This window comes from Ananas comosus, linkage group 23, assembly GCF_001540865.1.
Source record: "Ananas comosus cultivar F153 linkage group 23, ASM154086v1, whole genome shotgun sequence".
NCBI classification, from domain to species: Eukaryota; Viridiplantae; Streptophyta; class Magnoliopsida; order Poales; family Bromeliaceae; genus Ananas; species Ananas comosus.
This window is the reverse complement of record NC_033643.1, coordinates 3442693-3470285: the sequence shown is the minus strand read 5'-3', so window position 1 is coordinate 3470285 and position 27593 is coordinate 3442693. Positions and strand designations below refer to the sequence as shown.

The 27593-nt window shown below is 35.5% G+C and overlaps 3 protein-coding genes across 7 annotated transcripts; 2 read left to right on the top strand and 1 right to left on the bottom strand.

Moving 5' to 3' along the window:
* On the top strand, positions 226-27593 carry LOC109727832 (F-box/LRR-repeat protein 4). The gene is made up of 9 exons (XM_020258027.1): positions 226-241; positions 16088-16433; positions 19234-19461; positions 21468-21874; positions 22201-22386; positions 23527-23719; positions 24495-24571; positions 26708-26858; positions 27286-27593. Exons 2-9 carry the CDS (start codon positions 16149-16151, stop codon positions 27580-27582), a joined length of 1824 nt encoding a protein of 607 aa, XP_020113616.1. The 5' UTR covers positions 226-241; positions 16088-16148; the 3' UTR covers positions 27583-27593.
* LOC109727834 (ribonucleoside-diphosphate reductase small chain A) lies at positions 1271-5879 on the top strand. Its single transcript, XM_020258033.1, has 9 exons — positions 1271-1634; positions 2483-2643; positions 3136-3184; positions 3259-3385; positions 4117-4182; positions 4253-4369; positions 4992-5154; positions 5238-5308; positions 5464-5879. The coding sequence occupies exons 1-9, from the start codon at positions 1469-1471 to the stop codon at positions 5576-5578; spliced, it is 1035 nt and encodes a 344-aa protein (XP_020113622.1). The 5' UTR covers positions 1271-1468; the 3' UTR covers positions 5579-5879.
* Positions 7123-15025, bottom strand: LOC109727833 (putative uncharacterized protein DDB_G0277003). 5 transcript variants are annotated; one of them, XM_020258031.1, is made up of 12 exons: positions 14870-14975; positions 14440-14499; positions 13988-14078; positions 13809-13878; positions 13114-13251; positions 12234-12297; positions 12064-12145; positions 11383-11467; positions 11053-11109; positions 10256-10342; positions 9652-9725; positions 7123-7529 (listed from the first exon to the last, which is right to left on the bottom strand). In XM_020258031.1, the coding sequence occupies exons 3-12, from the start codon at positions 14041-14043 to the stop codon at positions 7208-7210; spliced, it is 1035 nt and encodes a 344-aa protein (XP_020113620.1). In that variant the 5' UTR covers positions 14044-14078; positions 14440-14499; positions 14870-14975; the 3' UTR covers positions 7123-7207. The 5 variants fall into 5 exon arrangements, with proteins under 5 accessions (XP_020113620.1, XP_020113621.1, XP_020113619.1 ...); XM_020258032.1 differs by lacking the exon at positions 13988-14078; XM_020258030.1 differs by lacking the exon at positions 14440-14499 and having other exon boundaries at positions 14870-14958.

The window sequence follows — 27593 nt, the reverse complement described above, 5'->3', positions numbered from 1 at the left end:
TCCGATCATCCATTTTTAGGACGTCGTTCGATTTTGACTGTTCATTTTATGCCCGCTTGATGGACTTTATTATGATTTCGAAAAATTACAAAATTTATTTTCTAGAAATTTCAAATACTCTAGATCATATTTAACGGAGTGGATCGTCAATTCCGAAGCTCCATCATCGAAAATAACTTATGAGTACAAAGGATCCAATACTCATAATAGTATAGTAGCCCTACTCTCTCTCTCTCTCTCTATATATATATATATAGAATAAAATATACTAACTAAATCTATAAAGACATACAATGCATACTAATTGGATAAAATTAGCTCAAATGAAATAAATTAAAAAGTTAGATAGTAAAATTAAAATTTTTCAAATTAGATAGTCAAATTCGAATAAGTGATCGTCAAGATAAATATTATAATATTTTACCTATTATTGATATAAATACTGTATAATTCGTGAGGAACTAAGCAACATAAGTACAATATTTATGGTCGATGACAACTTCACCACTCCACACTCGGCCAACAGAAACACGCCTTTTGTTGAAATAAAATTTTAGTGGGAAAACCGACCGTTCCTAGCGCAAGTGGCAAAGAGCTTGGTTCCTCTAATTCACTGCCACATGTTAATTTTAATTTCATCTAAGTGTTCCTCAAGTATTTTTCTATATTAAAACTTTGGAATTAGAGTGGGATTAACTAATTCCGTCCCAATTTAAATTTTAAATTTAAATTTTAAATTTTTAAATTTAAAAATTTGTAAGCTTAAAATTTGATATTTATAATTTTAAATTTTAAATTATTATTTTTAATTTTTAAAATTTAAAATTTGATAATTGATATTTTTAATTTTAAATTTAATCTTAAATTTTTGAATTTGAGATTTAAAAGTTTAATTTTTATTTTGAACTTTTCAATTTTTAAAGTTATATATTTAAATTTAAAATTTTAATTATAAAATTTAAAAATTTAAATTCAAATATAATTTATTTATAATTACTTATTATTCTTCTTATTCTATGTTACCTATTCAAACGCTATTTTCTTTATTTTCGGGAACGATCCAATTTTCATTCAAATATAAAATTGATCAATTTCAGACTTAACTCTGAACTTAGACATATCTCTGAAACAACTAATTCTTACTTAATCCTGAACCAATAAGTGTTATACAGTCGACTTTCTGGCGAATCAGAGGCTTGGTTGAGGAGGAACCCACTAAGTTTTGTTCCTATTGTCGCCTTGTGTCGGTTATAATTTGACGTTCGGTACTTCGATGGGGTTGGGTTTTGTGTTCTTGGTTTCTTCCCCTGTGCGCGCGCGCGATGCATAAAATCTCCCCACCACAAAATCCATTTCCCCTAATTCCTTTTCAAAATTCTCCACCAAACCCCTCTCGCATTGAGATCGAGGGTGTTGGATTAGGGTTTTGCATAGAGAGAGAGAGAGAGAGAGAGCGTAAGAGGGCGTAATGGGTTCGGAGAGGAAGGTGATACGAGGAGGAGGAGGAGTGGAAGGGGAAGTAGCGGAGGAGGAGCCAATTTTGGTGGAGAAATCGCAGCGGTTTTGTATGTTTCCGATCAAATATAAGCAGTTGTGGGAGATGTACAAGAAAGCCGAAGCAAGCTTTTGGACTGGTAATTTTTCTCTCTTTTTTTTTTTCCTGTTTTTTGTCGCTGTAATCTTTTATTTATGCAGTGTGTTTGATTCGTCGTTCTCCGAATAGTTCAATATGTTTCGGATTGTTCACTAATTTTGTAATAGTAAGAATTCTCTGTGCAGAAAATGTCAGAATAAGTTATTCAGCAATAGGAATTTGATTTGAGCTGCTCATAAAGGTCCCTGCAATTATGATTTGACGAGGATAGTAAATTTTGCTATTTTACTTGCGAGATGATTTATCTTATTTCAAGAAAATGATTTGAAGGCCGAATATGGTATGTGTTTTTAGATATTTGATCGTTCTCTTCATCCACCAAATATTAGAAGCTTTTTTAGTGGATGAAAAGATGTACCGAACAAGATGTTCATTGTTATCAATGAGGCCCTTAGCGAATTTTTGGTTTCCTGGAAAATATTTGAAAAGTAGTGTTTACAGTTTCCGAATTTTTTATTTGGAAAATGGAAAATGTGGAAGGTATTTTTCATAGATTTTTTTTTTTTTCCCTGGAAAACAGTTTTCCATGAATTTCCGAGGAACTAAACACCCACTTAGTGCAAAAGAGGGTCAATTACATGAGCACTTGAAGACAACTTAAAATTAGCTATTTTGCATAGTTAGTTAGGCAAATATTATATGATTCCAATTCCGCGTAGAGGGTCGTAGATAAGATATTAAACACAAAGAGGAATTACGAACTCTTCATAAAAAATGTTATGCCAACCAGTGACAAGCCGTTCTGGTTTTAACCACCCATTTGAATATGTCAATTACGAACTCTTCATAAAAAATGTTGTGTCTGACAACGAAATTGTGGGATTGCAGCTGAGGAAGTTGACCTTTCACACGATGTCCATCAGTGGGAGAGACTGTCGGATTCGGAAAAGCACTTTATAAGCCACGTGTTAGCCTTTTTTGCAGCATCCGATGGCATTGTTTTGGAAAATCTGGCAGCTAGATTCTTAAAGGATGTACAGATTCCAGAGGTTGTATGTTTAAGATTTATGTATCTATTTGTCTTTGATTTTGGCTTTACGGCTTAAAATCGATTGCACTTTTTACTTTCAAGCATTACAGAGAAGTAGAATATTTTGCATCCTCAATTTGCTAAAGCTTATTCTCGTCTCTTTTAAACATTATGTAGTTCTCTAGCCAGTTCTTCTTAGGTACATGGTAGACGTTAAAAATGCATCGTGTAATTATGTAGATCTCCACTAGCAAGTAGAAAGTTTTGCTTTTCTCCTTACATTTGTTCTTTTGTTTTTCTTTTGCACTTTGTTTGTCATTCTTTAGATTGTTGTCGTATAGGATACTAATGTTATAATCATCATATGTTCACACCAGTGATTGTTTGTTCTAGCAGTCTCTCAAAGCTATCTTAGTTTTTTTCGGTTTGGAACACATTTATTTACTTCTTTATTTTAATTATGGATCTACTATTTACTTTATGTTTAAACTGAAGCTCCTCTGTTTTGCAGGCTCGAGCATTTTACAGTTTCCAGATAGCTATGGAGAACATCCATTCCGGTAAACTTTTCTTTTAGTGATTGTTGCAAGAGACTTTCTGTTACATAATCGAAAAACCTTTCTTTGTACTGCAGAGATGTATAGCTTGCTTATTGAGACATATATTAAAGATACAAAGATGAAGCACAAGTTGTTCAATGCCTTAGAAAACATCCCTTGTGTCGCTAAGAAGGCAAGGTGGGCATTAACTTGGATAGAAAGGTACTCAATCTTGATACTGTTAAATAATTTCTAACTAATTAAGTCATTTCGATTGAGGAGATTTCATTTGCTTTCCAGTTTCTGTTATTTTGATTTTTTATATAGCTATAGCTTTCTAAAGTTGGTAGAGAATGAATGCCATTTTTTGGTACTCTTTCATAGTCTGACGTATCAAGATCTTCTTTGATCGATTATCGATCTACTATACTAATGGATCTTATTCTGTTTCTCATGTATGAAGGCATTTTCCTCTAGTTTTTAAATGTATTTCGAGAGATAATCTTAGTTAAACAATCAGACGAGAATGCAAATAAGAATCACCTAATTGGAGAAGAGAAGACTATCTGTCTAAAAACTATCATAAACCAAACTGAAAGTGATTCTTGAAGAGTATATCCAGATCAAACTCAGGTTGCTTTAATATTAGAATCTATAATTGAACCTAGAAATCAGCAAGTCTAAAAAGTGTCACTATCTATCTTCTGAAATCTCGAGTCGACTGGTTCTAAAGCTGTAATTGACTGATTCTTGAATAGACCTACCATAAACGACTCCCATTTGACTGGCTAGCATTAATTGACCTTAGGTTAGAGTTGTCTACTGGCAGTTCAATAGCCTGTTATACATTCAGACAAGTACTGGCAATAATATGTGTATTCCAGTTTTTGTTTTGTATACTTTGGAATAACCTGACCATGAGTATAGTTCTATTGCCCTGTATTCTTTTGCAGTTCCACTTCTTTTGCTGAGAGGCTTGTAGCCTTTGCGTGTGTCGAAGGAATATTTTTCTCTGGAAGGTTTGTTTCACTAATATTACTCGTTTCAATTTGTGAGACCAGAGTTAATGAACTTCTTCCCTTCTGTCAGTTTCTGTGCCATTTTTTGGCTAAAGAAGAGAGGTTTGATGCCTGGATTGACATTCTCAAATGAACTTATATCAAGAGATGAGGGCCTCCATTGTGATTTTGCATGCCTTTTGTATAGGTGAGTGTTTTATTTGTAACTCGAGTAAATCTCTACTGTATTCAAAATATATTAGTTGCATAATGGAGAAGCAACGTCAAGTAAAAGGTGGGCTCAGTATGTTTTTGTATGCTGTGTAAAAGCAAGAAGCAGCAAAAGAGTATTTTTGATTAGGAAAGGCAAAGAGTTTCCTCTAATATTTGGTTTCATCGATATGTTTTTGTACCTCAGATCCATACAAATTCAGCTAAATGATGGGGAATTTAGCTGGTATTTCACGTTGACTTCTACCTTTTTGCATTTTTTGTTCTTTTCCTCGAGTTTTTTCAGATAAAAAGAATTTTGAATTGTAACAGTTTGCAAATAAACAGTCAATAACAAAAATAAAGAGCTCCATCTATAGGTGCCTTTTGTTCCCAATAACTCGAGCAAAAATTAAAGGATTGTTAGGCACACCCTCTCTCTTTGATTCCAAAATTTCTGGAAAAATATTTATTAGTCTTTGATAAAAAATCGATTTAACTGTTTGATGTGGATTCGAACTGACATACGAATTCTCAGAGCACTTCCTGTGAGTAGCACGCCCTTTGAGGATACTCATTGTGGTCTGAATTCCTGAAGTTAATAATAGTTAACTTTGCAGCTTTTTGCTTAGACCCTTGAATTGGCAAAAGGTTCATCAAATTGTCGATGATGCCGTCGAGATCGAAATCGAGTTTGTCTGCGAAGCTCTTCCTTGTGCGTTGATTGGGATGAATGCGGACCTCATGAGCCAATATATAAAGTTCGTCGCTGACCGGTTATTGGTAAATTTGATTCCCTTATACGGTTTCTTGAGTTTCAAATCTTTCCTTTTCTGGTTCAAGTTTATTATTTGGCGCTCCTCCAGGTTTCATTGGGGTGCCTGAGAAAGTACAATGTAGAAAATCCGTTTGATTGGATGGAGTTCATATCCCTGCAGTGAGTAGAGCTTTCCTACATTTTGTTATCCTTTGTTGCTTTATCAAATGCGAATAAAACTTGCATTGCATATTATTCGTGGCCTTTTAGGTATATACTTCCATTTTTTTCACTCGTTTAGCTGTTTTATTAGTTTTTTGCGTTGTATCGATCAGGGGGAAGGCAAATTTCTTCGAGAAGCGAGTCGGAGACTATCAGAAGGCCTCAGTAATGACAAGCATTGAAGGCGGAGCTTCTAACTATGTTTTTCGACTGGACGAAGATTTCTAGATACAAATATATATATGTTGTAATTGTCTTGTTACCCAGAGTTTTTCGATGCATACGGCAATGATCTACCCTCATTTCAAGTTACTGGATAACATAATCAGTAACTCCATTAAATTCAGCTTTTGTTTCATCTCTCAATTTTGGCCATTGTAAAAAGCTCTATCGCGAAATGCACCTGAGATGGAACTTTTAGGCTGGAGAAAAATTTTTTTTTTTTTTTTTGATATGTATAATGAGATAGTTTTGTATAATATGCGTGTTTGATTTGTCGGAAAAGAAGAAAACAGATTCAGAGGGAAAAGTGTTTGTGATTTTCAGCTTTATGTTTTCTGCGGATAAAAAACCTGGTAAGTGAAAAACAAGTGTTTTTACTGAAAAGCATTTTCTATGAAAGCTAGTTTGGTTTTCCAAAAAATATTTTAAAATATAGTTTTCTGGCTGAAAAAGTATAGTATGCTTCTAATTTTTTTTTTCTACATTGTATGAAAAAAATCGTGTTTTTTGTTATTAAAATTTTTTATCAGGAAACAAGAACATTAAAAAAAGTGGTTTTTTATGATATTTTTTATTTATTTTGTTATTTGTGGCAAACAATTTTTTCTTACTTTTTCTGAGGCCCTAACATCTATTTTGCAATATTTTAAAATCTTGGTCGAATTGGCCAATTGGATCATAATCCAGTTAATAAAATAGTTCGGTTCAATCCTTTAAACATCACAAAATTTGTTTTAAACTGTTTGAATTAGTACAGTTCAACCAGTGAACCAATCTGATTCCAAAGGAAAACGGTTAGATCTTTTTCATTTTTTATTTTTCTTCACTAAGTGTAATTTTTCATTTTATTTATGTTTAATTTTTACTGATTTTATTTTCTATTATGAAAAGTAAAACTTAAAAACTTGTATCTACTTAATTTAGTCTAAAAATTAATATAATATGAATATATATATATATATATATATAAAAAATAAAATTTAAAATATTATTAAATATTTATGATATCATGCTAACGTTATTAATTCAACCAGTGATTCTTGATTCAGTAACATTTTTGGATTGCTGGTAGACCTAATTTTTAGAAGGGTTAAATATATTCATATTCCTGAATACACAGTGAATTGCAAATATATCCCTACAAAGTGCAACTTTCATATATTGTTTCTGTAAAAGTACTAATCTTTTCAAATATATTCTTTTGGTTTATTACCGCTATAGAACTGTTTATATTTTAAATGGAATGTCAATTTTGCCATGTTGTATATGTCTCTCCAAAAGACACAACAGTATAATATAAGAGGAGCAAAAATATCAAGTTATCTCATAAATTAACTAGAGTTAATATTTAACCTATGATTAATTCAAGTTTTCTAACGAATTCTAACAACAGGGACATATTTGAAAATATTAAGATTTTTACAGGGACAACATATGAAAGTTGAGCTTTGTAGGAATATATTTGCAATTTACTATGTTTGCAGGGACCTATATGAAATTAACCGTTTTAAAAATAAATATTGTCATTTCACATGCAACCAAACACAGCCTTATGAACACCACAAAATCTCTGCACTCTTTTTCATCTTTAAGGCAACAAGTTACATTAAAACTTGTCTGGAGTGAATACAAAGTTCAATCACATATCAAAGAAATTTTTAGCAGACGAACATTCGATTGGTCGTAGGAGAGCATATACGGCAGCAGGTTTAACGGCTTTGCCGTTTCCGAGATGTTGAGAACTAACAAATTTGCTTCACTGGCTAGTCTGAGGAAGTAATTGAAGGTATCCAAGTTCCGAACGACCGTTGCGATGTATGAAACCGGAGATCCTTCAGCCTCATGCAACGAAATGCGATTGTCGACCTCTTCCCGATTCTGAGGTTTCAAAAGGATCGAAAGAACTCGGATAAGATGTGGCAAGCACTGCGGGTTGTAAATCACGTCTGCGCCCAAGCTGCAGAGAGAAAGATCAGTAAGTTTCTGCAACTGATCTTTACAGCAAATGCAGGGAGCAGTTCAAGTACCTGTTACCAATAAATCAAGCTTCCACTGTTACATTTTAGCAAAGTTTTAAGTACCCAATTGGCATGGGTTGTACCCACTGTTTGGTACCAAGCAGACAAGATATCAGCATGATACGATCTCCGTACCGATGCCGCGACTCAACATTCTCTTTTCTTTGCAATTAACAAGTAGTTATCTCGACGGTGGAGTTCAAGACACATTATGCTCGGCTGTGGTCTATCAAAGCTCCTTTAAAAGTTAAAATTTTCGTTTGGAATGTGCTGAAAGGAAGGGCTGAAAAGGGGTTGGCAAGGGGAAAGAGGTCTGCATTTTCTGTAGGGTGGAGCTTGAGATGGTAGACCACATTTTTGTGGCGTGCGACGCAGTCAAACTTCTACTAGAGGGTCAGCAACCGAATAAGAGGTTTTTACACATTAGCTCTTCGGTGAATAGCCTTTGGGCTGTAAGCAGCTCCAAAGGCGGTGGCTTAGGGCGGAGGGAATTATCGACAATTGCCTCTTCGTGGTGGACTACCTGGCTAGAGCGTAACACTAGAATCTTTGAAAATGAAAAGACCACTCCGAGACAGCTCCTAGCGAACGCTAGCTTGCTCCGTGCCCTCTGGGACTGTTTTAGTGTGTAGTGCAGTTTTTTTATTTTTATTTTTATTTTCTTTTTCGTTCGATCGAGGCCTTGGCTGCTTCACTTTGTACTTTAGTTCATCATCTTAATGAATGAAGCGGAAGCAAGCTAATCTTTCCTAAAAAAAAATAATTAGTAGTTATCTCAATAAAGTGCAAAAATATATAATAATTAGTTAGAATATACTGATGTCAAAGAATAAATATCTTACGTCATAGTTTGCCGGCACACAGATATTTTTGTGACCGATACATATCGACACAGCACGGTGCATACCGTGCAGTACCATGCGAGCAAGTTTTTGGCACCACTTTATACCACGACACTTAAATTTTCATTTTTTAGGGTACAATGCGGAAAACCCCCTTCGGTAATATCACGAGTTGCACAATACCCCCATAGTAATTAAAAGCTACAATTTTAACCTTGATTTTATCAAAAATCTCCCGAAGGGCCTACTGTGTTCAGGGAGAGGGTATAAAGAACGAGGAGAAGAAGAAGAGCAATCTCGACATTTGAAACGTTTTAATAACTAAATATTTTACCATATTTTCTAACAACACCTCATTGCCAGACTGTTGGAATGGGGTTGAGTGATAATTTCAAAAATATTGAGGGATTTTTTTGTAGCTTTTAATTATCAAGGGGGGTATTGTGCAACTCACAATATCTTGGGAAGGGCTTTTGCTTTTCTGGCCTAATTTTTTTTTTTTCAGTTATTGCATGTATGATTGCTATTAATCTACTGGAAAAGTGTATAAGATCTAGAAGAAATGTTGAATATAAATTATTTAAAACACCGTTTTCTAGCAACCTAAGATTTTGTAGAACAACGGGTATTTCGTATAATTTAACTTGCTATAAGAGGCAATTTTATACCCTTTCATTCTGTAAGTTCGTGGGTTCAATCCATACCTTCAATATTTAATGGGTTAAATTTCTGCGTAATATAATAAGTTAAATTCTCATTTCCTAACTAACCTATTAATTCAACGTGCTTTTTATATTCATCATGCACGTGAGTGGAGGTATTAATATATATTTATGGGTCCGTTTCCTACTAGATTGATTTTTTGGGTAACTATTAACATTATATCAAAGTAGAAGGTCCTAATTTCGAATCCCACCAGACCCTTAGTCTTGTTTAATTTCTTCCCATTTAAATTAAATTCACATCTTGAGCCCAGATAGTAGGGGGAATGTTGAATATAAATATTAAATACATAGTTCTCTGACAGTTGACAATTTAAGCTTTTGTTGAACAACGATTGTTTTGTATAATTTAACAAAAAGAATTAGGAATAATAACAAAACACGCAAATGCTAATGACCACCGTGTGGAAGTATATATATAAAATAAAGAACAGTGGTAGAACGGAAGCCAAAAGAAAAGCACCATTCAGAACATAGAAGTAAAATATACAACTTACACTATGTCAGGCCGATATTGCTGTAGTTCGGCTTCAGATGCTGATTCCCATGGCAGGTATTTGCACTCAGCAACCTAATCATCAAAACAAAGGCGATTCACACAAAGTTTTTTTTTTTTTTTTTGATGATTATGATGCAATTCATGCCATGCTTTACAGAAAACAAAACTCAATCCACAAAGCTAAAAAGCATAAATAGCAGAATTCTAAATCTGCTCTGCAAGGAAAACTTGTTGTTACGCCTATGAGTCGGTGAAACAAAATGAGAAAAGGAAAGAAGAAAATGTTTGAGGGAATCTAAAAGGATCTTGCAGTTTTCATAGTCGAATTCAATATCATTGTGGATAATGCAGATAATTTGCCGTCTCCAATGCCCAAATATTAGTATATCTTTGCACATGCTGATTTCAAAAGGCGAGTCCAAAATTATAATAAAACTTCTCTGAAAGAAGTAGAAAAAGCGAATACTAATATATTTTATGCAAGGTGTAAAACTTCCAGAAGTCGTAATGCCTGACACAATTTATAAAGATACGCGAACCAAGATGAATCGACAGTACGACGATTTGTGAATTGAAAGTAAACAATTAGTAAAACAACCAACCCTGTTTGAGCTTCCATTCGTACAATTTAGTTCCACATTAGCCTTCATGTTTGTTAAAGTAGACATGTCGCCATCAGAAAGAATCACCTGCATACAAGTTTCTTAAGTTATAACCACACAACCTGAGAGATAACCATGAAGCATGACAATAATAGGATCACAAGAAGTGACATATACAGAAAACTTGCGCTGGTTTATGAGGAATTTCCTTTGCCTAAACTAAGATAGAGAGAGAACATTATAAAAGAAGGACGGCCAGTATGCTCCGGAAAAAGGCTCATAAACAGCCAAAATTGACTGCTAAAGATCCATGATACTCTAGCATGAAAATAACTTTGTTTCCAAATTAAATTTCAAACTCACTTTTACTTCACATCCTCGAGTTTTTGTACCACCATTTAGGTCAAATTGTTTTGTTGGTTGGAGAGGACGGAAGAAGAGCTAAACCCGAGATATCACCACTATTTTTCCGAGCGTGAAGTACTTAAATCAAAATTGATGAAAGGATGGGTACTAAGGAAACAAAAAATGTAAGTTTATGGTACCCATTTCTGGATAGGCTATAGTGCAGGTATGTTTGGTACAATTTCACTGAAAATTGAACTTCCAACTATCGGAAAAATCATTAATGCTTCGAAACTCAACACGAAAATAACAACTAGAGCAATCTAAACAAGAAAGAACAAGTCAGAATTTTGAAACACAAAAAGAAGCACATAATGTGAATGGAGGCTATAAAAGATGGGACGTGAGATACAAAAAGGAAGAACATAATCATCAACATGGTCACTTCATACCTTAGAAGCTCCAACGTAATTGAGAGCAATACCAACCAAACCAACACCAGAGCCAACCTACCAGTTCACAAGAAAACCATAACATTCACAACTCAGTCAATTATCAAGCAAGAAGACAGAAAATAAAAGCCTTCTTATGGCATAAGAGCTTCAAGCACAAACTAGAAAACCACCAATTTCAAGAATCAAATTAGGAAATTGAAGGACATGATTGTCTCTCATAATGACATCATACAGATATCGAGTACTTCATCAGGATAGGCTTCTAATTTCAAAAGGAAGTGTAGAGTGTAAACTAAATCAAGAGGCAAAGGATACAATTTTGTGTACCTCGAAGTTGAATTTGTTTGAGAAGATCTCTGGATAAGAAAGAATGAACTCAGACAAGAAAAGACTTGAGGGCCAAAGAGAGCACCTGTCAATGTAATGTTTCATCAAAAAGGATGATGATAATGCATCTCCTGTACGTCACAGAAATGTACTGTATATGGGAATACTATCAATGCCAACAAACACGGAATATCTCAAGAAAGAAGCAATTAACTGAATACACTAAATAAAGCAGAAAACCAAGTAAAGAAGATCGAAAGAGTTTTCTTACTATCAGGCTATACAATATCACAAATTCATTCAGCACAGCATTAGATCTGGTGGAGCTTACTATCTAACATATACTAGTTGAAGGATCTAAAAATAGGCCTTTAGGCCTCCTTTTGTAGTCAGGTTTTGATTATTGTAATATAGTTAAGAGTTTTGAGCCAGGAATATTCCTATTTTCTTTTCCTCCTCTCTTCGCCTACCATGATTCTCTGCGATCTGTGTAAAAGAAGCTACTCAAACAAGCCCGAGTACAAAATTAATTATACAGATACAAAGATAAGATAGATATCAAGAATACGTATATACATGTCAAAAGGCCTATTAAATGTGAAATAAATGCAATAATGAGTTAACCAAAAAATACGCCAAATGCACAAGAGACCAGCTGTGAAGAGAAAAGCAACACCATACCCGGTATCTCCTTCAAGCATGTTGAGAGAACATACCAGCCGAACAACCAAGTTCACCGGCTTTGAGCAAACATCATCATCAACTACAAAAGCATAGCTCCAGTTACAATCCATAAAGAAGTATATTGTAATTTATTTCTAAGAATCAAAGCCGCCAATGACATGACTTACTAGTAGAAGAAAGAAAAGAGACTTGTCTATAGATTCTATCATTCTCTTTTTGCGAGCCTTCCTCCTAATTAGATAGGAAAATAAAGTCATCTCAGTAAAGGCCTTCTTTTTGAGAGAAGTCATAATCCATACATGTTACTAGCTACAAATTTCTTTTTTTTAATATCAGGAGCTAAGAAATCAATCCTTAATTTGATTGCAGAAGAATTATATAGAGCATAGCAGCAGAAACTTATAGATGATATCCTTGGGAAGTTTTAGAAAATTAATACTATCGAATTTTAAATGATAGTAAATTCATGTTACAAAAATGCTATCCCACAACCAAGGATTGTCGGTCTATATGGGTGTGAATGTTGGGTATGTGCATATGCATCCTAAGGCTCACATAATTAGGTCTATGATCCCCTACCCCATTAGCAGGGAAACAGATGGATCCTGGTTGGTGGAGTTCCCACCCAAATCCACTGCTAACAAAGCAGTAGGTGAAAAGTAGTAAACAGTTTCAGATGCTAAATTCGGGCAATTTTATGATCCGAGATGGATTCAGGACAGCAGACAAGAAAATAATCAATCTTGCCAGAATCCATCTCGGCAATATTTCCTAGATCAACCTGAGTCTATTATTTATTTACATAATATCATTAACAACCAAGTGTCCCTTTGTTGTCAGAAAGCATTACAAAACATTAATCATCTGTAAGCAGAGTGAAATCCGCCAAAAGAGATAAGCTAGTGATTGTAAAATTAAAGTTTATTATTTTCATCTGCATACTTATCGATAGACAGGCTCATGCAAATTTCAATCAATTTAATACAAATAAAAAGCAGTCGAGAGAGAGAGAGAGAGAGAGAGAGAGAGAGAAGCCTATCCATTTACCAGATTCAGAGTCAAATACTGTCCAAATTCCTCATAAAGACCATCCACCACAACATCAGATGACGATTCAGCATCAACTATGATCTTCTTGAGAATATTCCTAATATATGTGTGGCTATAAGAAGTTCCTTGATCCACCTACACAAGAGATGTTAGATAATGATATGAAGTAATTATATGAGCAACTGTTAACAAGCATAAATACAACACAGACAGCAAGGGGGTCAACAAAATTTATAGTCTGGTATCAACTTAAGCATTAAATTGGTAAATTAGTGAAATACTACAGCTTAAGTGTTTCGATAAGTTGAAACCGATGAGTCCAACTCAGTTGATAAATTGTAACAGAAAAAAAAAAATCACACTAGAAATATGGAAATCAAAATACGGGCCTGAATTCTTTCTGAATTGTAACGCAAAAAACAATCGTAAAGTTATCGCCAAAATTCTTGCCGAATGGTTGTAAAAGCAGTTGAAAAAAACATTAAGTTGTTTCATTAATATAATTAAAACTACACATAGAAGGAGCATAACCTGGCAAAGGCAACAAGGTGCCATTTATCTAAAATCAAGTACATCATACTCGGAAAAGCAATAAAGATAATGTAAACAGGAGCATCTACCAAATAAAGTGAAACTAGAATTCTAATTTCTAAATATCGATGATGGTTTAGAGCTTCTGAGGAAGTACTCACAATGTTGCCCATGCAGTGCTCCAAAATAAAGCTTTGGACTCTTGGTGTAATAGAGCCTCCTCCACATTGTCTGTCAAACAAACATACAAGCAAAACAAACCAGAATAATCAATGTTTGTTAAGAAGACAACTAGTAGTTTTGTAAATCTACAATTAAAGATTATTAAAAGAAATCATACAATTCGAGCAATTGGCAGATTGATAGTAGTCCGTGATGCAGCAGCAAGACTGACATAAATGTGACACCTCGATAGTCTCATATCAGGAAGGCTGACATAAATGTGACATCTCAATAGTCCCATATCAGAATCTCAGAGAGTTTGAATGGTCATATATGTGAGTAGCACACATAAGTACTAGTAACTTTTGTGCTTATGCACTTGGACGGCTTCGGCATTTCGGGCCAATGGTTAAGTACTAATTTGCTAGTCATAAAAATAAAAAATTGTTCTTTAATACCGACTGTACCTCGCACAGTTGACTAAGAGCCTGATGGTTAGTATCCGAAGTTTCAAATTCAAATCCTAACGCGCGGTTTCATATTTCTAGCTTTGTACATTTCTTAAACAGGGAAAAAGAAATGAACATTTGAAGAAACTTTAGAAAATTAAATAAAAAGTATATTACTTACTTTCATATTTCAAAGTTTAGATTTTCCATTGTTGCTTTAAGTTAAGCAAAAAGAGAAAACCTGCACAATTATTAACCAAGGCAATTTGGAAGAGCTCAAAATGCTATTGAGCTTGAGAGGGGTGGGTAAAATAAAATAAAAGTCAGAGAAAGGGGAAGAGAATAAGAATGAAGGAAAAAATAAAATAAAATTAAAAATGTATCCATTTTTTTGACTAATCTTTTAATTTAATTTAGTTAAAAATTTTATTTCTACGTTTTTGTGAAAGCAAGAGCCATCAAATAACTCAAGTCAAATCAAATGATACGAAAAATCAGGTATCAAAATCAAAAGTTTTAAAGATTAGACAGTTTGATAAAATTTTATTTTTTTTAAAAAAAAAAGAAAAAGAAAAAGTTGGGGGAGTTGGGGAGTTAAGATGGAAGAAAACCTGGCTAAAGAGATCAGAAAGTTTGGGGGCTCCATGGCCAGGAAAGCCAGCTTCAAATACATCAACATGGGTTCAGAAGTGCCTGCTGCTATATCCATTCTTTTTGCTCTTTTTTTTTTTTTTTTTTTTCTGTGTATTTGTGGCAAACTTTTGTGGGACTATGAACTGGGAGAGGAATTTTACAGGAAAAAAAAAAGGGCGAAAAAGAAAGGGTAAAAATGCATGGAGGCACCTTAACTACAGATTGATCTGAAATGGACCCCTCATCTTTTATTTTGTTTGGATTGAATTATTCCAGTCCCTTTTAGTTGAAATTTGTATTGAAATTTGTAGGTTTTATTAGCCATTAGTCATTAGTTATTTTAGCTTATTTGTTAAAAAATATTTGAAATTATTAGATTTGATAAAATTATTGATGAATATGATAGAATTCCTAATTTTTTTTGACTTAAATCACTTCATTTAAAAAAAATTGAAGTTGTAGGGTCATACCAAAACTGCATAATTTTTAGGGGACCGTTGGACATTTTGGCCCAAAAAAATAATAAATAAGTAAATTACTCAAGAGTCGTCTATCTTTTCACCAATTTTAAATTAGGTTTCTAAAATTTTATTACTTTAATTAGTTAATTAGTTTTTTTTTCAAGTTAGCCTACAGCGTATTTGTTTCGCTGATCTCGACATTAAAATTATCCATCTCATCAATTCTTGAGCACAGGCATTCGAATATAACCAATAAAATTAGAAATCAAACACAAACGAAAAGTTAGAAACATATAATTTGATATAAGACTACGATTTATTCTTTATCAAAATAAAGTCGAGGTCGAAAATACGCTCAGAATTCGTAATCTCCGGACTACAGAAATTCGGAGAAAACAGCTCATAATCTCCTAATTATTGCAATAAATACATATAAAATATTAAAATATTTATTAATTTATTTTATAGTATTTAAGAAATTACATCAGAAATATAAAGCTGAGAAATAAGCAAGCTTTTCTAAATCAAAAAAGAAGCTTACGAACACCTTTTTCCCTTCAAATATCTTTGCTCTTTCCTTAATTTTTCGCAATTGTCGCTTCGCTACGAACATTTACACATCTCCCCCTAAACCCTCTCCTCCTCTCTCTCTATGTATATTTATATATACTTTTAGATATAATACACAAATCCCCTCGCTACTCTCTCTCCTTTCCTTCACAATTCGGTCACCTCCTCTCTCTCTCTCTCTCGGCCCCGCCCCATTTGCAACCCTATCGCCATCACCATCTCCGCCATGAGGGGAGCGGATCTCATCAACACGGTGCTCCCCGACGAGCTCCTTATCGAGATACTCCGCCGCGTGGAGGCCAAGCCCGAGCGCGACGCGTGCGCCCTCGTGTGCCGGCGCTGGCGCCGCGGAGAGCGCGCGTCGCGCCGCGCGGTCAAGATCGCAGCCTCCGGGGCCGCCGACCGCGTCCTGGAGCTCGTCGTCGGCCGCTTCACGGCGCTCGCCGACGTCGCCATCGACGAGCGCCTCCCCTCCACCTGCCCCGGCGCCGCCGTCGCCCGCCGCGCCCGGGTATCGATCCTTGCTTCTCGGTTGTTGCCGCAAATGCGGAATGATTTGATATCTCGTGGTCTGAATCGTGTTAGAATTGATAAATGGCTTAACGGATTTGGGAAGATTCGATCTTTTGTAGTTTCAATTGTGTTAGAATTAATAAATGACAAAGGGAATTTGGAAAGACTTGAATCTTTTGTAGTTTGAATTGTGTTAGCAACTTAGCATTAATAAATGACTTGAGAAATTTCGAAAGATTTGATCTTTTGTAGTTTGAATTGTGTAAGCAACTTAACATTAATGAATTATTTAAGAAATTTAGAAAGATTTGATGTTTTGTAGTTTGAATTGTGTTGGCATTCATAAATGACTGACAGGATTCAGAAAGATTTGATCTTTTGTAGTTTGAATTGTGTTTGGATTAATAATTGACTGAAGGAATAAAATACATCGGTTTGTTGTGTAATTGTGAGTGTCTTCCATCTGAATCAGTTACTTAAGTTTAGTCATTTCGAGAATTTGCCATGCATCTTGTTTCTGTTTGGAGAAAAATTATTCTTTTAAGAGTTAATGAGAAAATCATTGTTAATTGATGTGAACATAGCTATCATGATCTAGCATATGTTAGGCTCATAAACTTGCTGTGGCGGGAAGGAAAGAAGCTATGCCTTGTGGCTATCTTGGGGCTTTGGCAAGATGCCACTTTAGAAGAATAACTTTATTTTATTGATAATTTGGGATTGGCAGTATTTCTTCTTTTTTTTTTCATCTTTGCTTGGGATACGCCTTCTGTTTGGCATAAGCTTAGCCCAATTCTTGTTGGAAATATGGTCGTTTTAGCAGAACTATAAAAATGTAGAACATCAGAATGTGTAGAATAAGCATACTAAGTTCCAATTAACTGGAGCTGGGTGTAACGAATTGCCTTGCGATAGAAGCATGTTTTGCTATCCTAAAAACACCTCCGCTCCCTTGTGAAGCTACTTTCTTCCTGACCCTAGTGAGATTTGATGACCCCGTAGACACTTTGACCCACCACATCATCGCAAGTTCAAGATGGTGCAATAGTGGAGCTATATTTAGCGTTTTCCTGATCTGTTAAGTGGATAGAAATTAAATAAATTTGAGAGAGAGAGAACGATGGATAGGAGATGAAAAGGAAGAAATGAGAGGAAACAAAAGGTAAATCTCTTTCTTGCTGTTGAGAAGCAGTGTCTTCTTCTGTTTAAGCTCCTATCTTGAAGAATTTGACCACACTTATTGTCTTCTTTCTCTCTTCCCTGTAATGTCATGACCTTCTTTCGCTAAGGCCCCTCGTTTTATTGCTTCTTATAGTCATCTCTATTTGTGATCCCTGTTCTTTCTCTGCTATCAATGGTGCCGAACTTGTCATCCTCCTTGATGAGGTGATCAATGTTTGTCCACCTCTCCACAATTGCGATGCATGCTTGCTTGTGTGCTCTAAAAGGTGAAGTGACAAGAGATTCTCCAGTCTTGCCTTATGATCACGATCACAACGCTTGGTTGTATGTATCAGCTGCCAGATGTTGTCTTCAACCTCCTCATGGGTCTTGTAGCCTTGTTCGTTGACGAGTGCTTGTATGTCACTTCTCATGCGCGAATTGTTTCTGCTATCCCTTTTTATGTTCTAGCTATAATTGATTATTTTTGCAACTGGGAAAAAATTATATCTACTTGATTATTTTGCAATTGTGAAAGCTTTGATCTTTGAATTAGGAGAATTTTTAGAAATATTGGAGAATCTAACTTCCTCTTGTTGGCTATCTTTGTTACTTTAAGGAGCATAATCAATAGAATTTGGATAGGAAGTTTGTACAAGGAAGCTTGCACGTTTCATTTGCTTGACTCAGCAAAAAAACTTATCAGACTCGTCAATGATATAGTTTCTTTAGTGTATCCCTTCTGTTTTCTTGTTATCATGTTCTATAATAAATCATTATAAGTTCTAATACTTATGGTTTGCTTTAGAAGATTTACACTACTCTATTCAGACTTGCACACATGTTGTGTTTGGCAGTATCTTGTCCTCAAAATTTTTATAGAATGCTATGTGTGTTTGTACAGGATTTTACAATGTGCTTGTATCTGTAGTTGATACTTTATCATCGTTGTGCTCATTACAGTTAATTTTCGCCCTTTCATCTACTTATGTTTGTAGTTGGGTTCTTCTTAATATATGGGATGTGTAAAATGTGTTACACCGACCTTCTAAAAGGTAGCTTGATGCCAAGAAAAATTTTATACACTGCATTCTAAGTTGTATCAAAATATGCTCTATGGTTCTTTTTAATCTAACTATAGCAGTTTAAAGAATTTAAAAATGCGCAAATATATATTCAATTGATTAGTTGTCTACATTATGACATGCTGACAGGGAATTCTTGACCGCAGTGTATGTGGTTTCTAGCTAGTTTCAAAAATATTTATACATATTTTTATCCTGTTTATGCCCTGTATCATGTCCTCTTTTGTTCAGCATATGCTAGCAAATTCTGCTTAACTGTTTCTTCCTTTATCACTTCGGGACTGTTAATGTAAATGCCTTGTCCATTCTTTATAAACTATTTATCCTGACTTACTTTCATGGTGAATATATAAATTTGGTGCTTTTGCGGTTTACCTCAGTCTCTTTCTGGATTAGTGTTGTGTCATTATCCTATGTTTCGCATATATGCCATGGAATGATAATAGTTTTCGATTTTCTTGTACATATGCCTGTTCTGTAATCATCCTTCATGTACATGGAATTCCATTCTGTCAGATAGTCGCCACTAACTACTATATCTGAAATATGCAGAGAAACAGCATTGCAAACATTGCAAGAGAGCGTAATATGTCTAAAAACAGTAAGGCGGAAGAAAACGAACCGAGCCAATTCTGTTTTTCAGATGCCGGTCTGGCTACTCTTGCGAGGGCCTGCAAAGGACTAGAGAGGCTAAGCTTAATATGGTGTTCTGCCATAACATCTTCGGGGTTAGTAACCATAGCAGAAAACTGCAGGAACTTGAAATGCTTGGACCTTCAGGTATTCTCTTTGTTCTCACATGATTTTATTGTTGATCCCCAACTTCTTCATAAGCTACCTATGTTTCCTTTGTAGATTAGATATTTGGATCCGCATGAGCAGGAAGTATAATACGTATGCTAGTATGATCGCTCCCCTAAGGAACGCCTCTCCACTAGTAGAGCTTGTTTGGATGCTAAGATAACTTAGTTCATACATCTTCTCTTGCTTACCCAAGAAACTTTTAGTATTTGGTGTTTGGAATACAGAAAGATCTCTAAAAGTGAGCAAGAAGGAAGAAGTAATGGCAATTTTAAAGGATACGAGTATATGACTAATCACCTTTTTGATAGAGTAAAATATCTTGAAGAATCATGATTATTAGGATCGTGACATGGACTAATGTCAAATTCCACATAATCATAAAGAAACCCCATCTAACACAACTTATCACTGTGGCTGTCCAATCAGGACCACAGGTTGAAAGGACACCTCGTCTTTTCAGTGAGAAGAGAACCTCGAGAAGAATGTTAGAGCACCATATTGCACAAGGCCTTCTGTTTGTAGATTGGGCCCAAGGAATCTCAATAGTTGTCATGGTATTTTCATGGTTATTGAGTTTTGCCAGTTCAGTTCCTTATGCTGCATAGTGACACATTGTTAGAGGTATGTAGGTCAATATAGCATTTTCCACCCTGGCTTTTATTGTTTAGTACCATGCTGCAACTGTAGGGCAACTGCATACTATTTTATAGCCTTTGACAGGTGTGAGATAGGGAGAAGAAGAAATATAAGGAAAAGAATAGAAAAAGAAGGGAGAGTGGCCTCTACGCCTATAAGAAGAGAAGAGTGGGAAAGAGGAGAAGACATGCAAGAAAAGATACTTCTTCCAGTACCAATTCCGGTACCAATCAAAAATATCAATCTACTAACATCGACCTCTGAGTCATGTAAAATGGACTGAGATTAAACAAAACACGAAGACCAAAATTCTTGAGGCAGTCCAACACTTGTCTCAATTAATTGACTCAAACCAAAGCTTAATCAACTCAATTACCAAATAAACAATTTATGACCCAATCGACAAATTGTTTGTGTTTAAATTGCATGAAGCCTCCATTTTCACACCGTAGTCAATTCTGAAGCTCCATCAAATTGTAGAATCCTTTCACCTAATTACTTACAAATGAGTAGGCCACATTATTCAATCTACTTATTGAGTCTTTAGCCTAGTAACCTCCTGCACTTACGGTTGAACATTTAGGTTCTATTTTTGACTTACATCGTTTGTTGAAACTGTTGAATTTTGCAGACCCTATTTCTTTGACCATATAGATCGCTTGCATTTTTGAACAGTGGAGAAAGTAGGGGAATTTTAATACTGATATCTCAGAGTTTAATGCAATCAGGTCCCATCGTTCCCCCTTATTGACTTCATAGCGTAGGAAGCTTCGCTATCATTCAACTGTTAGAAGATCATAAATTCTTGATTGTGGTGGCCAAACTCTGAGGCCTTGCATTAATCTGCTGGACCAAAACCCAGTAGACCTGTTATCTTTTTTATTAGAACTTAATAGGATATATAGAACACCATGATACACTGCTTTGCCACATGATTATTGTTAGAGGATGCAATTGCAGTTTACACATGGTATCCAGGATAGCATGATCATAGTGGAACACATTCAAATGAACCATTTGAAACACCCTTGAGTGAGGATCATATGGGTACAAGTTTTGAGGATCTTATGGCTATGATGTATCTTTGCAGTTTTAACCGTCATCTTTTAGCAGAGTTAGCATTGAGTGCAGGGCAAATAACATATTAGTTGGATCACCAAGATATGCACAAGTTTTCTCAATAATGTTTTATTACTTGATTTCGAAATAAATATTGCTGTACTGTTTGTAATTCTTGCAAGTTATTTCTTTGTTTTGGTGGTTATTGTGGTGATGAATTCGTCATATTGTTTATTTTGAAAGCCTTTTGACTTAGAGCAATCTAGTTACTGGTAATTCATGTGCAGGGTTGTTACGTTGGAGACCAAGGCCTTATTGCTATCGGGCAGAATTGTAAGCAACTCAAAGCAATGAGTTTACGTTTTTGCGAGGGCTTGACTGACTCAGGTTTGGTTGGATTAGCAGAAGGCTGTGGAAGTTCGTTAATATCTATTGGCATCGCAGCTTGTGACGGGATCAGAGAGGCATCTTTGCAAGCTGTTGCATCGCACTGCCGTTATCTAGAGGCCTTATCACTAGACTCAGAAGTCGTAAAAACGGAAGGCATTATATCAATAGCTCAAGGATGCCGTTCTTTGAAAGCTCTGAAACTGCGGTGTTTAGATGTCTCTGATAAAGCTTTGGAGGCTGTTGGTTCATTTTGTTCTTCATTGGAGCTTTTGGCTCTTCACAGTTTTGATGGTTTTACTGACAGGCATTATGTTGCATCTCTCCAACTAAACTTTATTAGTATAGAGATTACTTCTTTCTATTTCTGGCTAAGAGATGCTATCGAGGACTTCCTAACATTATATACTAGTACAGTAGTACTTGTATGAACATACATACGTGGATAAATATATACTTTTGTATGTACACGCGCACACACATATACATACATACGTACTAATTCTTTTATTGTCACTGTATTTCTTGTTCTTCTTTATTCTTTTTTTTAAAAAAACTTATTTTATCCTTTTCTGGTTGTGACTTATCCACTTTGTTGTATACTGATGGTTTTCTTCATTTTGCATATGTTAGATGTCTTTCTGCCATTGCCAAAGGGTGCAAGAACCTTAGGGATCTTTCCCTAAATGATTGCCATTTACTAACTGACCGGAGTCTTGAACTTCTTGCACGTGGCTGCACTAAATTGACAAGATTTGAGGTTAATGGATGCCAAAATATTGGAACATCTGGACTAGAATATATTGGACGATTTTGCCGGTATGCCTTTCTGTTCCTTTTTCTTAGAAATCTTATTTTTCACGCGTGTGTGTGCGTGTGTGCACGTGTGTATGTGCGTGCGAGCACATGCGCGTGTCTATGTGTGCGCGTGCGCGTGCGCGTGCGCGTTCACGCATGTGCGTGTGCGTGTGTAGTAACATATCCTGGATCTAAAGCATCTCTAGCACACTGTATCTAAATTCAACGATGTTTTTAGCATTTTGGACATTACCTTATAACATGCAATCATGTAATAGGAAGAGAAAACTGCGTAATTTCATAATATTAGAATATTTTTTGCCAAATAAATCTGTTTGTGATGCCAATTACATTTAATAAATAGCTCAATCTTAGCTAAGATACACAGGAGTGATCAGATTGAAAAATCATTAGGAGACGATTTTCAACGTCTCAAGTAAAATTTTAATTTGCAAAAAAACAAAGGACTAAAGGGAAAAGTGAATTGCTAGCCAGTAACTTCTAGAGGTTGTCATCAACTTATTTTGCCCATCTCGGATCACCCCAATAAATTATGTTTATTCCACTTGGAAGAAGTTCCTCAAATGAATCACAAGTTTGAAAGAAGACTTATCGTTGATACGTATAAGATTTATAGTCAAAAACTTGGTCAGTTACGTACTAGCTGTTTATTAGACTTGGTTAGAAGAAACACGAGTTGATCATGTAATTAAAACAATGAAAAAGAAGGCCTAAGATAGGCCTTACACTGAAAGTGGCCAAACTACTGCATGATAGAGATGATATGAAGTCTAGGCTGTCTGGCTGCTGCAATCATATATTAATTATTACGGTGCTTGTCTAACAATTCTTGTTTCTTTTGCTAGACAAAATAGAGATTAGTATTTGTTATATGCACGTATTGAAGATATAAATAGATGCAAAACTTGAATGGAAATCGTCCTTAAGTTACTTGGTCATAGGCAAATCTGGCACACCTGTGAGATGTCAAATTTGGCACACCTGTAGATGATTGGTACTTGTAGTTTCAAATATGAATGTGCATCAATGTTTTAAATCATCTTCTTTGTCAACATCTCAACTTTCACTGATTGGATGTTAGACACTCCTTTACTTATTGATTCTTTTTGGTTTCCACTGAACTTGTGCTTTATGAAACAGAGACCTTCTGGAACTAGACTTGTTCTACTGCCCAAGAATCCATAACAAAGCTTTTCTGGAAGTTGGCAGAGGTTGCCCGCGGTTGCAATCTCTTCATTTAGTGGATTGTTCAGGTATTGATGACGATGCATTATGCCATATAGCTCAAGGTTGCAAGAATCTGAGGAAACTTCACATTCGGCGTTGTAATAAGGTATTTATCATGGTTTTTTATATCCCTCTTGTGACTGGTCAAACTTGCAGAAAGGTAGTTGATGTGTAGTGCGACCGAGTAATTATTAAGTGAAGGTATCATAATGCATCATTTGTTGGTTATTGATATTAAGTTTGTCCATTCTATATTGGTGTTGCATAGTTTCGTTTATGTTACTTGAAAAGTAACTGTTCTCAACATATGGCATGTCTACTTTATGGTCAGTTGAATTTTGGTAACAGGAAAAATGAAACAAGCATTTTTGTTGGACTTGGCCTAATGGGCAACAATTTTGGATATAAATTTGTGTTATGTTTACTTGAACCTAGGAGCAGTTTTAGTAAGAAGTGTAGTCAGTTAAGTGTTCTATCACCTTGGATTGCCAACTTCTTCTCAAGAATATAATTTTTATACCTTGAAAAGGCTACAACTTGGTGGTGGGGCTTGAAAGTATAGAAGGGAGGGATGTCGGCGCGAAGTTGCCTCACTGGTTTACAACTGACAAGGTGGATCAGGTCCAAGTAAGGACTGTTGTGCTAGTGGCATGGGGCATGCCAGTGTGCCATTGGCACGGCATGGCATCGTGGCACGTCCAGCACCAATGTAGGCTTGGCCGTCCATATTAGTGACATAGATTGGCACGTTTTTCTTATCATGCAAAAAACCCTAGATTTTGGTGTGAGACATGCTTGCAAAAAACCCGTCTTTAGTGTGAGACATACTTTGTTAGTTACCAACCGTATTCTAATAATATAAATTTTGTCCGTGCTTGCAGCTTGGAGATAAAGGTTTTATTTCTTTGGGTGAGAGTTGCAAGTTCCTCGCAGACTTGAGTGTTCAATTTTGCGAAAGGTGAGGATCTATTCTTTGTTTCTTAAGGAGTTTACATTTCTCTTATATTGAATGTCACTCCCATACTATCTCTCGGACTTTCTTCACTTACTCTGTCGACGCACATATGTTTTCTCTCCCTTTAAATTAATATTCTTATTGACTGATGTACTGATGTGATTTTCTTTGCATAGTAAGTACTAACTTGTAGGTAATAAGAATTTACCTTCACGCTTTGGCGCATAATTAGTTTTCGAACATTCCTCTGAAAATTTGTGATAAACATGCTCAACCATCCAGACTGATTGCTAATACCGTTGGCATGAATAGAAGAAACCACTTCACTAAATTTAGTCGAGTAGCTTAATCTCTCATTCTAAATAATAAAAATCTTATAAGCAAACACAGTTATCTTAGTCGGATCGTTTTTTATTTTGGCTTTTAGGTATAATGATGTGTTAATTTTTTTGTAATTTGTGTTACTATCTTGAAGCAGACTCTGTTTGCATCTTTGAGCTGCACTAAAGTGTAATGATTATCATCTGATCCTTCTGTCGACTGTAATGCTAATGTAGTGGAAAGTTACCTTTGCTATGGTCTAGTAACTTCTTATCATCCGTAATATGTGATCAATTGATCATGTAAAAATTTGATCCTCTAGAACTCACCTAGAAATACAAATTAGCTAGAAAGAAAGTAATAATTGCAACTTTTACATCATATGTAAAATATGATGCTTAATCTTCTGAAACATTTTATAGTTTTAAATCAAGGTTTTAAGTGCCCATTGGTAGGGACCTTGTCTGCCATGCTGCATCATGTTAAAGATATCAGCATAATATGACTCTCATGCCAATGACACTCTTTTCTTTACAATTAGTTATCCCAATAAAGTGCACAAGATTTGAATAGGATATATAATAAACAATTAAAATATATTGATGCTAAGAGAATAAATATTTCGTGTCATAGTATGTTGGCACACAAGCATTTTTGTGACCGGCACAAATCAGGCTGCAAGTTCTCAGCACAACTCTATGCCGCGGTGCTTAGATCCTTGTGATGAATATAACCCTGCTGGCATTACTATCCATTAGGTACCATATTGGGAAAGTGGTATTTAGTTTGAACGCGAATGTATAATGTGCATCACGTATTCATGTGATGTTTAATGAAGCTCATACAAGGATAGGAAACATAGATTTCTTTAGGCACTTGGCCCTACTTTGGGCTAAGTGATGTGTGGATATGTGCAATACCAGTGTTTACATGTCAGTACTTCATCTACAATGCGCTTGCCAACTAACGCCAAATGGTACCATATGCTAAGAATTAAGGGTAATGCTAGATTGAAAGGTCATTAATATGTATTGCCACTCTTATCTGTACTAGTGTACCTTGTTTTATTTCCGTTGACAAGCAACAAGGGCTACACTTCCGAGGAAATGTGTGAAATAGTTTATGATATGTGCGAAACAGTTTTATGTAATCACCTTCTCTCTTGAACTTGTATACCTTTGTTTTACTTCATAGATTGGAACTCATTTAGGTTACTCTCTGGGCAATCATATTCTACCAGAAATAATTTACTAAAGATTATTTATTTATGGAAATGAAAAGGTCAAAAAGTGGATTTGTAATTTTATATATATATATATATATATATATATATATATATATATATATATATATATATATATATCCCCATGTTTGGTAACATTTTTCAAGAAAAGATGAGTTACCTCAACAAGCATTAGTCGCATCATGATTTTCTTGAATATGCCTCCCTCCCACTTGACAGTTACCTTTCAAAAAACACAACAGCTGTTTTACCAAAATCTTCCAGATCTTATTATCTACCTTGCACTCCTAGCACTGCCTCTTTGTTGCCGCAATTTGACGATAATGCAGCCACCATTATTTGTATCAATCGCTGGCAAAATACCTTCTGCATTGCTTAATATATTTCATTCACACCTAAAACCTTGAAGTTTTCTTATTGTTTTTTCAATATGAAAAATCATTGCAATTCTCACTGCTTTCTTTTGGTGGTATCCGGAGAGTGAACATATGTTATGATTTCTTAGACTCGGTAATATCCATCTATTTGATTCATATTTATTTTCAATTAGGTCTCAATTTTGCTTGGATTTGTAGGGTTGGTGATGAGGCACTTGTTGCCATAGCTAAAGGGTGTTCCCTTCAACGTCTGAATGTAAGCGGATGCAATGTAATTACTGGGAAAGGACTGACAGCTGTTGCTAGAGGCTGCCCTGAACTTATCTCATTGGATATTAGCTTCCTTCAGGTCTCTCTCTCTCTCTTTCCCTCTCTCTCTCTCTCACGTGCAGACACACACATACATACTTTGAAGAAATCAAAATTAAGCTGAATAATAAACCCAGTTGTTTTTTTTTGCAGCGTTAATTGCAAATTTAGTCCTTAAATTTTGAATTGAATATTGGTTTTATCCTCAGGTCTTCAATTGTAACAATTCAGCCCCTGAATGTTTGACCCTGATTTCAATCCGTCCCTAACTTTTGGCCGTTATTTGCACTTTTGTCTTCTAAGTTTTCGTTTTTTAATAAATGAAAGTTTGAAGACGGTGTTGATCTTGCATTTTTAAGGTAGTAGACTACAGGAAGAACTTAGTTGTTAAGCAAAATCGAACTTCATGGACAACAAAATAATAGACCCATTTGTTGGAATCATCTGCTCTGCGTTGTTTTCTGCAGTGGATGGGGGACATGGCGCTGGCCGAGTTAAGCGGCGGGTGCCCCCGCCTGAGGTCCATCGTGCTCAACCACAGTCAGAAGATATCCGACGTCGGTTTAGCACACCTCGTCAAGGGGTGCTCGCAGCTGGAGCACTGCGATATGGTTTATTGCCCGCGCATAACAGCGGCCGGGGTGGCCACTCTCATCTCAAGCTGTCCCAAACTGAAGAAAGTCCTAATCGAGCAGTGGAAAGTGAGTGAGAGAACGAGGCGCAGAGCCGGCGTAATACTATCCTACCTCTGCATCGATCTCTAGCCTTATTAAAA